The sequence below is a fragment of the Rhipicephalus microplus genome, chromosome 1 (assembly GCF_043290135.1).
Source record: "Rhipicephalus microplus isolate Deutch F79 chromosome 1, USDA_Rmic, whole genome shotgun sequence".
Taxonomy (NCBI): domain Eukaryota; kingdom Metazoa; phylum Arthropoda; class Arachnida; order Ixodida; family Ixodidae; genus Rhipicephalus; species Rhipicephalus microplus.
In genome coordinates, this window is record NC_134700.1 from 199,000,326 (window position 1) to 199,011,424 (window position 11,099).

Below are 11,099 nucleotides of genomic sequence, written 5' to 3' on the forward strand. Positions count from 1 at the left end.
GCTTGCTGCTCGATTACAGTCATGACACTGAAGGTGCGGGATCTGACAGTGGTAATCACCAACACGCTCTTGGAGTGAACGAACACGGCAGACGCGCTCGGAAAAAACAAACAACACATATTTATTTAACCACTTTTTGATCAACAATATCGTCAGCTAAATTATTATAAACTCAACTGTGATCCACACGATAAACAACCTTACACATAATTGCACAACACTCAACAACATAACAAACGCAAGGCGGCATCACCAGCGCCTGAATCACTGCAGTGGCCCCCGGCAGATGGCCCGCGGTGCCATGCACTGGGGCACACCGCGAGAGCCAACCGTTCGCGCCAAATGCCACCGGAAAAAGAGACCAGCTTATTTCTTGCACGCCGCCACCAAAGCGTGCCGCCAGGCGTCGCCGCCAGCACTATCGTTTTCTAACCATGATGTTGATTGTGGTGATCAACGCTCGCGAACTCAACGCCACCTACCGCGTAATAATGGTGACCCCTGAAAACGGCTTCGGCGCGAGACACGTGCTCCACGCGGCGCAAACAACGTTACAGGGGATGTCAGCTTCCTTTTCTCACAAAGGGAAGCGCTGAAACCAGACCTGCACAAATAAAAACGTATTTCGAACTGCAGACGCTTTTGAAGAAGAAGAAGAAGAAGAAGAAGAAGAAGAAGAAGAAGAAGAAGAAGAAGAAGAAGAAGAAGAAGAAGAAGAAGAAGAAGAAGAAGAAGAAGAAGAAGAAGAAGAAGAAGAAGAAGAAGAAGAAGAAGAAGAAGAAGAAGAAGAAGAAGAAGAAGAAGAAGAAGAAGAAGAAGAAGAAGAACCACTTTGCGGGAGATTGGCCAAGGAATGATTATATTTAGACAGTGGATCACATATTACTTTTAAATGTAATGAATTTTAAAATGGCAAAAGGAAATCAAATTTTACTAATTGAGAGATTTGCAATCAAAACCGCCTTATTTGAATAAGAATCTATGTACAGCAGAACAGATATTCCGATGACAATGACCCAATGAGGAGGCCCAAAGACAGAATATTAAGAATAATGAAATACAATCTAATTCGATTAAAAGCTGTTTTAAGAATGTTTTTCCTCAGTGACTTGAAGCGACTACTCGATAAAAAATAATGTTCGATTGTTTCAACCTTGTCACAGAATGAGCAAAGAGGGGAGGAGCCAGACATGTAGTAATTTAGTTTTGGAACTATACAGCGTAATTTCGTAAAAATAACTTTTTCTTAGCGTGTTGAACAAAACCTCCCCTCGCCAAGGGAACAAAAGGTGGCGATATTCGTTTAGGTGAGTGACTAACGTTTTACCAAAGTCTTCAATTCAATATTTTTTAGTATCTTCTTCTTTATCTTGTTGTCCTATTCAAAGAACGTGCGCACCAGCTAGAAACCACATGCGAGGGTTGATTCTTTGCCAATGAATTAGTGATACGCCAAAGTTTCAAATATTCTTCCACGTGTGCTATATCAATCTGAGAAAACAAAAAAAGGAACTTGAATGTGGGATGATCATAATGCTAAAATAACTTTATTTTAGTCTGGGAGCCCCAAAATTTACAGAGTTACAAGCTGAAAGCTACAAAACTGAAAAAGGTCGCCTACTGGTCTTTTTCTTTCTTCTCTCCTTAAAAGAAGAGGTAGAGAGGTTATGGCCCATCCTTGTGTGCGCTTTTGCACGAGCATCCAGGCATCGTAAAGAACCATTCTTGGATACTAACCACCGTATTCACAAACGCTCTTTAACTCGACTTTCGCCCTTCACTTGACAGAGTTGAGCACTGCGCCACCTCTAGGCTGAAAATGATGCTGCGCTGCTCGAGGATTGCATCACCTTATGGCTGATATGCAGTTACTTGCCGTGCCTAGGGAGGGCGCTTCCATCGGCTTTCTCAAGTGAAGGTGAAGCGTTGAGTGAAGGGACGTTCTAGAATACGGGGGTAAGATACCTCACTTACTTCTCAAGTAGCTGGCAAGAGGTCCGGTACAACTTCTAATAAGCAAGTCTTGTGGTGTCTAAAGACTTACTTTGGAACAAATACAACTGAGAACTATGAGTATTTTTATCATACTGCTACCTTTCGGTAAAATGAATTTAGTGTTGTGACGACGCTCCCAATGTTTTTCCTTTGCCTGGCGGATCGCCCTAGAGTTCGGTATTCTCGATTTTTCTTAATATTCGCAATGTTCATGGCAATGGAGATGACTCGCACCTCTTCCCATTTCAAGCCGAAAAATTCAGGGCCTACATTGTCCGTCTCGCGGGCGCATGCCAGGGAGCAAGAGGAAGACGAAGACAGGCGTGTTGTGATGGCCGCCCAGCGGGTTGAATGGACCGCAGCCCGACGGGAATGAAGCCCGGCCGTCGGGTCCAGTTGTGGGAAATATGAAGCTTCACTTGCTCTGCTGCTTACTACTCGTGCTGTGCCGAGCGGGTAAGCCTCACCTTCACGCGTTTCCCGCATGCATTCCGCTTCTAGCTGTTGTGGTGGCCTTGGTCCCCGTGGTGTTTCTACGGGTCTTGTGAAGGGTACTTGCGGATAGAGGCTTTGCATTTGGTGTCAGAATTTTACAGACCACTAGGTTTGATGTCTCTAAGCTTACCGGCAATGCGTTACTATTTTTGGTTGTTCTGCAGAGTACACGTTGTTTGCGCATTTTAGAATAAAGCGGAAAACTAAAGTCAGGGCTGCCCGCGGAAGCAGCGAACCGATTCATCTTTTTCTTGAGACTCGAGGTCTCTGAATTAGAAACGCTGGGAGCTTCTCTTACGCACGTGCACACAGCGAAAAAGTTTCGCTTGTTTGTCTAGTCGTGGGGTCATGTTTGTACGATCCTCTTGAGTGTTCTTGGTCTGCTTATTAAGAGCTGCAGACTTATGTAGAGTCAATCTATGGCCACTCTTCAATGTCACCTCAGACAAAGGGCTTAAATGGACAGCAGTATTTTGCATTTTTGCATTGGCTCGCACCGAGCTTAAAATCATTACTTCTGCTGCGAGCAGCACAATTGCCCTGACCATAAAAGATTAATCATGTTCAAAAAATACGATGCCGTCTGCGTTGTTTTTCTATTATTTTTACTGCACCTATCACAGGACGGTTGCTTAAACCCACTAGCAATGCATTCGGCCACGAGTACTCATTAATAGACGTGTCCAATTAGCACCCGGTAGTTTAGATTCGTAATATCTTACGTGTGTAACATCATTTCTGGGCCATCGTATTGCAGTCTCCATTGGACCTTTCGGCAATGATTCCACATTTCTTTCAGCTAATGAGGGAATGTGAGAAATGATCATCGAACATGAATGGTGCTTTTTTTGTAGCTACCAAAGTATTGTGTGTAACAAATCTGTTTATAGCAGCTATTTACTATACACACGGCTCGCAACCTTTGCGTGAAGGTACTGCATGAACGAAACGATTGAGCATGCAGATAAAGAAATAAATAGTGAGGATTACGTCGTGCAGTCAGTATTGGCTGTCCGACCTAGCACGTTTCTTGTGAAACACTGTAGTAGCTGACGAAGCTTCATTATTTTAAAAAATGGCCCATGTTTGGCTGCACTGCCCAAGCTTTAGTTCAGAATGGGAACACTACAACCTACCTCGTAATCTGACTTTTGCGGCCGTGTGTTGGGACAATGTATTACGCCATAGTCATGTTGAGTAATACTTTCCCCTAAATTTCTCTTGTTCTTCGAGTAAAGAACATTCCTCGTACTGTACGTGCCCTCGCAGTCAGCAAAAGCCAGAAACAGCGCCCACCTCACGAGGACAGACAAGGAAACGTGAAGCACAAGTTTTATTATCCGGACACTGCGGGTTACTGGTTACTTCTCCGTCTTTGCTCAGCGTGTGTGCTTATAAGGCATCGCCGCTTTTGTGGCATCTTTTGTTCTTCAGATACCAAGTATATCTACCGTAATGGTGGAATGAAACTTCAGCTGTCCGTAACTCTTTCCATCCGAGACGAATCTTCCCAGCTAAGCAACAGAGTGATGCACGCATTGTGCCAGGAAGGGCCAGCAGCCAGTAGTGCAGTTTTATTATCGGAATAACAGTGATTACTACAAAGACCCTGTCACCGATTTCGGCCACCGTTCTACAGTTCAGCAAGCACTTGACGGCGCGCTGGGACGATGTTGTGACATTCCCCCGTGGGCAACCCAAGGCCGGGTCACGCGTAACGCTGGCGGACGCTCAATAAAGTGGTACCCATTCATTCATTCCTTCGTCATCTGCTGTCCTTCGTGTTCCCTCGTCTGTCCTCGTGAACGGCGTGCTATATCTGCCTTGCCATGACCGACCAACCTACTCGATGTGTGTCCGTGCAATCAGAGAGACTAGCTACAGGCTAGCGCAAGTAGATCTTCTTAAGTACTGTCCGCTTCATTCTGCGCCCTGTCGCAGGCTGCGCGACAGAAGGGACCTCCAACCTCTTCTCTGGCCCCGAGGTGCGCTTCCTGGTGCTTGACGATGTGCCCCAATCCAGAGCACCGCAAATGCTCGAGCAGAGGATTCATCCTGGAAGAAGGCGTGGCTCGTAAGTGTATACACTCTCTGTTCTTCTTTGTATACACTACTTTGCGGATAGGTTTCGGTGCCGCATTGTTGGGCGGCAACCCTGCCGTTTTATATTGTTAACGTGTGCGTACGTACGCGCAAGCGCATGAAAACGGTTCAGTTGGTGCAATGGACATTTCGTTAGCTTATCAGTTTACATGACAACGTGCATAAGAAAACATTCATGTAACAGCCCAACGTAGCGGCTGCCATGTCTGACGTAAAATCACCTGTAAAAGTGCGCAGGTGTACATTACAGGCTGTTTGGTTGGCACAGACCTGAACTCACTACATCTTTTTCTCAGTTTATGCTTTGAAAAACGCGAGTTTTGCCGAAGTTCTACTTAAAGGTAGGTAGAGCATTGTCCCGCTGTTTTTTCTTTATTGCGTGAGCCTTTACATACCTACCCCTCGAGCAAACCTGTGTGCTTGAGTTACGTAATAGAAATCGCTGAAAAGGAATTCATCTGAAAAACCAAGTTCATTGTAGGGGAATAGCGTTGGCGGCAGTGGGCTTCGAAACTGCAACTTTGAGATCAGAAGCCGAGAGCTTTACCCACTTGGCTAAATACCAGCGCTAGCCGGGGGCGACCGTGCCTGCAACTTATGAATATTCTGTACTGATAAAGTTAAAGTAATATTTTGACTATCTATTTATCATCCCGCTACTTGGAATTTGATTAAGCAGTGTCATGAGATTGAAAAATAGGAAGACATGTAATAGTTTCATATGGCGGATACTTGAAAGAACAACAAGGATTCTCCTAAAAAGCGAGAAACCTGGAAACCAGTGACGGTATAAAGACTGATAGATGTAGCGTTAACATGGCAGCTAGGCGGTAGGGCTGATTAACTGCTATATTGGATGTCATATTTTATACTGAAAAGCATCAACGAGTTTTGGTACGCCTTCGGTGGCTAACCAGTGACCTTTGGCTGTTGGTCATTAGATAATGGGTATCATTCGAGGAGAACAATTATTGAGTGTGCAACAGAGCCTTCAGAATTCAGCCAGTGAGGGCGCCGAATGCTTTCTATAGGCATAGCTATTTATGTAATTTAGGTAACTAGCATCGGGTAATAAACGCGCAACAGTACGCCCTCCCCTCTATACTGCGTTTCTCATGGCGCTTATACTCGGATGCTATACCGCATGATTGTTATCTCCATTATGGTTGCTTTTGTTTTTGTTTTTCAGTTACGCCTACGATCCCCTGTTTTCAAACGAGGACGCAGATGGTAACGTCTTCGGCGGAAGCGAATTTCTCGAAGATGACAGGCGCTTTCGAAACCACGTGAGTTTGAAAAGCTGGTTCTTTCATAGGATTTACTGGGGGCTTTCTTTTTGCTTTCCGTGTTGGCGGTGTTTTTTGCCGCAGCTTTAAAAGGCGGCAGATTAAATTTCTATTGTTTCTGCTTTGGTATCTGAGGTAGTAATATAAGTTCGCAAGATTATTTTTGATCTCGCTTCATTTATGGTGTTGCCAGTTCCCCAATTTCATGTCGTGATGCAGCGCAGTTTTTGCAGTTATACAGCGGGTATTTTATTAGACAGTAGAGATATATTATAAATATGATAATACAGTCAAGCACCTGTCGTGTTCGCACCTGATCTCCACGTCAACGCTTCACCTCGCCTATGGCTACGTTGAAAAAAAGTCACACTTTCGCCAAAAGAATGAAGCAATGAACACGATAGCAAAACAAAAGTTGTAATGTTATACGAAGAAAGGATAGCAGTTAACTCTTTTGGATCCGATATCGCGTAACTCGACAAAATGCTGAAGTCAAAGAATACGCCCCTCCAGGGAAAGAAGCGGTTTTTGTGCAGTCCTATGACGTTGAAAGTACAGCCCGTAAAAAGGTATACGAGCTGTTTGTTGATGGCTGCCTAGATATAGCGCGCGCTAGTTATCGTGACCATGCCCTTATGATCAAAGTTCAGTGAGAAGCCCCCCTCCCTGGCGTCCCTTCATGCTCCTTCAAGATGGAGGAAGGGGATTTCCTCCATGCTTGAGGAGCAATCGTCGGCAGGCTTCAGACGAGGGTGTTGTTATCGCAAGTGCCCCCAGGGGAACGCACATCGGCCTGTTCGTTTCGTCTCTGCTTGAGCGGCGTTAGTCGCCCTTTTTCACAGGGGTAGAGTGTACGATTCGTAGGGTGATTTCATCGACGCCACCTGACGGCGACGTCTGAGGAAGTCGACAAAGCTCGTCGGGAGTGTCCGTGTAATTGCTAATAAAATAAAAGTTTATTACATTTTTGAGTAATATATTTGGGGTAGGTTATACAGAAAAATTGTAGGACGTGTAAGTACGTGATATGTACTTTTCATATAGATCCCCGAAACACCCATACCTTGAGATATTGATAGTCGAGACGGGCGGTCCCGATGCAGGCAATGCCGAAATCTTGCCGAGCGTGTTAAAAATGCGGCCGCTCAGTTACGTCCGACCGGAACTTCCTGAGACGAACTTCGAAAGAAAGGGTAGTCGCGGAAGAAGCTGATAAAAAAATGGCAAGTCCTGAGCAATGCGGAAAATGCGGTCCAGTGGAATTTTCTATTATGTTTTTGTTCTCTGGTCTAGATTGGGCTGTTGTATACTATAAAGAATGGTATGAGCAACTTTGTGCATTGCAAGTCAACTTCGTTGCCACAGACTTCAAGTTCAGCGTCTTGTAATGTTGTTTCATGTACTTTGATTCCTGTATATCTCTCTTTAACAATCTTTATTTGAGGATGATCAGATAATTATTTATGAACTTCATGAGACAATACATCGCATTTCCTACGAGGTAAAGCTTAAGCAGGGGGTAGTCCCCGACTAGATCTTGTGCTGATAAGGGTAGAAAACGGCAACCATGCACGCTCGTCGAAGTAATTGTGGCATGAAGTAGCGGTATATGAAAAATACCACTCGTTTGTCTTTGTATCCATCGTTCAGCGTTCAGTTTCTCGCTGGCTGCGAACCTTACCAGTGCAGACCACGAACTCTGAAATGAAGTGAAATCGAAACTATGCGTGGTCCCAGGCTGATCCATGGAGGAACAGCAGGACTGGTGGCTGGGAGCTGGAGGACGTGCTAGCCAGGCCCCAGTCCCGACTTTTGGCTCGAAACAACACCTTATGGAGAGGAGGGAGAAGAGGAGGAGGAGTAAGACGAGGAGGAGGAGGAGAACGAAGAAGAGAACGTGGAGGAAGTTTGGGAGCCCGGAGACGGCCCTTCAGCTCTCTCCTGGACGAGTTCGGTGAGTGCGTGCTACGCACCGTGGTGACTTAGTGGTTATCGCATCGCACTGCTGAACACTGGGTCTCAGGTTCGATTCCCAATGGTAGCGGCCTCTTTTCTGTGGGCGCGAAATAAAAAAAAAATACCAGCGCACTTAGGCTTCGGCACACGTCAAAGACACCAACGTGCATAGCCATCCAACGTTAGAGGTTGCCCCCCCCTCCTCCCACTCTTCTCGACTCCCTGAGGCCCTCACGGTCAGAATGCAGTGTCAAGACATGACATTGACCCCGCCCCCCTTTTTGTTATTTTTATGTGAATCTGTGAGACACGCCGCTAACTACAGCGTTTCGCACAGTATCATCGTAGTTTTGCCACACAAAAGCCCTAGAGTTTGTTTTTTGATAGCACCTCGACGTGGCTGAGATTATCCCTGCAGTCACGACCAAGTCATATGTTCAGCCTTCAAAGGTTTCTCGACCGTCTCGCTAGCAAAGTGTGCGCTTTTTTAGCTCGTGGCGTTTGTTCGGGCCGAGTAAGTGGTCACAGGTCAAAATGTTCATGACGAACCTAAATGTATAATGTGGTGGAAGGAAACAAGGACTGATAAAGAAGTCCACGGGAGTGCCGCTAGACTTCAGCTTAACATTTTTACTCGAGACACGCGACATACAAAGGGAAAAACAACAAACATCTTAACTGACAGTGCCGTCACAATTCTGTCGTCAATGCAAGCTTCACTTCAAATGTCACGGGTCCAGAGTGAAATTCTCAGCTGGTCTAGAGGTCATCCTGTGGGCTTCTTTTTATGTCCTTGTTTTCTTCCGCTACGTTATGTATTTAAGTCAAAACCAACTACATCGAATTTCAGCTTTAGTTGATGCCAAGCGAAATCCAAGTAAAGAAAGCATGGATGAACGGCACTGTGCCGCATCTACAAATATAGCCTGCCTGTGCCGCGTAACTGTGATGTTCCTGTTGATCGGCAGACCCGGCCCTGACTCCCCGAGCTGTTGCAAATGAAAGTGGGCTTGTCCGGCTGGGCGTGCACCGCATCTGGTACCCAGGAGGCCAGGTGCCCATCGAGGTCAAACTCAAGCCGAGGGACGACTCGCGGTCATACGTGGTGAGCTATAGTCTTCCGTCTCTATCGCGACACACAGAGTGACAAAACAGAACTCTGCAGTATCCTTGCTTCAATTCGTGCTACGGTGGTATTCAAGACCTTAAAGCCTGTTTTGTTATAATCTCATAAAGCAGCATGACCATGTGGAGTTTTATGTGAACCCAATGTGATCACCCGATGTTTCTCTTTTTCGGCGTTGTGTGCAAAGTTTTCTTTAATACATTCATTTTATCCAGTCACGCAGTTCCATTTCCTTCAACATTTCTCCTCGAATAGTGCATTTTTCATCACTGTAGCATAAAAAAACAATGACCACTATAATATGTCACATGAGATGAAATGCTAGAGACCTGTAAAGATAACGAGATCGAGTTGTCTTCGGCCAATGCATTAGGGATGATGTGGCCTTCTTTTACTCCTCTATACGTGCAGGTGGTTATCGCGAAGACGGTACCGGACTTGAAAAACCTGTTGAAAGCAGGCGCGGGGGATGCACGTGCCGGAGGCCGGCAGGAGACTGGCGGTCGCGGTTCCGTGGCGGTGCCACGAACCCAGTCCATGTACACGTACCGTGTGCCGGCAGCGTACCTGCCCAAGGAGCCACGGCACCTGTTTGTCACGGTGATCATGCTGTCTCCGGGACCCGGGGTCGACTTACGGCTATACCGGCGCTACAAGCTGATCGCCATCATCGGGGACTGCCGATTCCTCGACGAAGAGGAGTACGACAAGTCACCCAACTGCAAGGTGCAAAAGAACGGGAACGGATTAACGAGTCGTTTCTTTGTTAGACACAAGCCAATGCAGGCAGCGTACAGTGAAGTCGAAGGAGGCACAAACTTTCCTAAAACTAACTAAGGAGTATCTCTGGCGCTGTGATCGTTCAGCGACCATGGGAATGATGGGCAGCATACGGATTGGCGGAAACTTTGCGTTTGCGGGCCTCGAACGTACTTGTAGCTTTGTATATTGCATTGTTTTGGTTTTGTTTTGAATAAAAAACAGACCGTTTTGAACTTCGTTACCAGTTTAGACTTGGCGAGCCTAAAAGGTTAAGGTGATGAAGCGTAACTGCTGAACCATTGCTGATTGACCTCTCATGACAAAGCAGTTCCAAGCCACGTGATGCCTGGGGGAGCCGAAAATACGAAGATGAGACAAATCCGTGTACTACGCACAATTCCCTTGCTCGCTGAAACACCATGGGTAGCAGCTCCCATAGATATTAGCGCCAGAGATCCCTCTAGGGTATTTATAAGAAACTCTATGGCACAGAAGGCACGACGCTACCATAGATTAGCTAATTTAGTAACATTGTAGTGGGCATGTATTTATTTCGTGTCATCTATTTCGTTCTTTTTCTACTTTGTTACTATCTGCTTCTTCATCTACTTACTAACTGTTCAGAAACGCTGCTGTGTTAACGGTATTTTTTGCTATTTTTATGTCGTTGTGTGATGAATGCGAATTGTGGTCTCGCCACAGTTCCTCGCCAGGTGACTCATAATGTCACTGACCACCTCCAGCATCCCAAAATCATGTATGGCCAACCAACCAAGCAAATAAATAAATATTATTTGGTGTTCAAAACTGTAGCGTATAGTATTTATAACATCTATGTAAAATAATGAAAGTGTAAGAACAAGTGTAACTAAGGCTCCTAATTAGGTGTTCAGCAATTTTGTGGATTCTTGAAACAGGTTCCAGGGGCCTCACCACAATCAGTCAGAAATATTTCTTTTTGCTGCCCAATGTGTGATGAAGTTGTAAAACCATTTGCCATTGTCAGGCTTCATTGCAAAATAGTAGGCAGAGTTCAGCTGAAGTTTGATCATATGCGAACCGGCTCAACTTAAATCAGCTTATTACTAATGGGGGAAAATAGGTAAATCAAAGAAATATACAGAGAACATCAGCACTTGCGAGATAGTGGTGACGCGAGTCAGTACTATTTTTAAAAGAAAAAGTTTACCCACCATGGTGTCTCAGTCAATGAGGTGTTGCGCCTTGAACCACGGGAACATGGGTTCCAATTCCGGCAGGTGCAGCTGTACCTTGATGGGGGAAAAATACAAAAACACTTGCTAAAACACCCCTTACAGAAACCATGTTCATCACTAGTATAATGAAATGCCCCACTATCGAGTGTCTTATAACTA

At 45.5% G+C, this 11,099-nt stretch overlaps 1 protein-coding gene across 1 annotated transcript; it reads left to right on the top strand.

The window, feature by feature from the left end:
- The first annotated feature begins 2,185 nt into the window (after positions 1-2,185).
- Positions 2,186-9,798, top strand: LOC142766679 (uncharacterized). Its single transcript, XM_075868013.1, has 6 exons — positions 2,186-2,451; positions 4,432-4,564; positions 5,783-5,879; positions 7,617-7,833; positions 8,804-8,940; positions 9,373-9,798. The coding sequence occupies exons 1-6, from the start codon at positions 2,403-2,405 to the stop codon at positions 9,796-9,798; spliced, it is 1,059 nt and encodes a 352-aa protein (XP_075724128.1). The 5' UTR covers positions 2,186-2,402.
- The last annotated feature ends 1,301 nt before the right edge of the window (positions 9,799-11,099 follow it).

Coding starts and splice junctions, on each gene's coding strand:
- LOC142766679 (XM_075868013.1), top strand. CDS start 2,403: ATGAAGCTTCACTTGCTCTGCTGCTTACTACTCGTGCTGTGCCGAGCG. Junction 7,834..8,803: donor CTCTCTCCTGGACGAGTTCG/GTGAGTGCGTGC, acceptor GTTGATCGGCAG/ACCCGGCCCTGACTCCCCGA. Junction 8,941..9,372: donor ACGACTCGCGGTCATACGTG/GTGAGCTATAGT, acceptor CTATACGTGCAG/GTGGTTATCGCGAAGACGGT.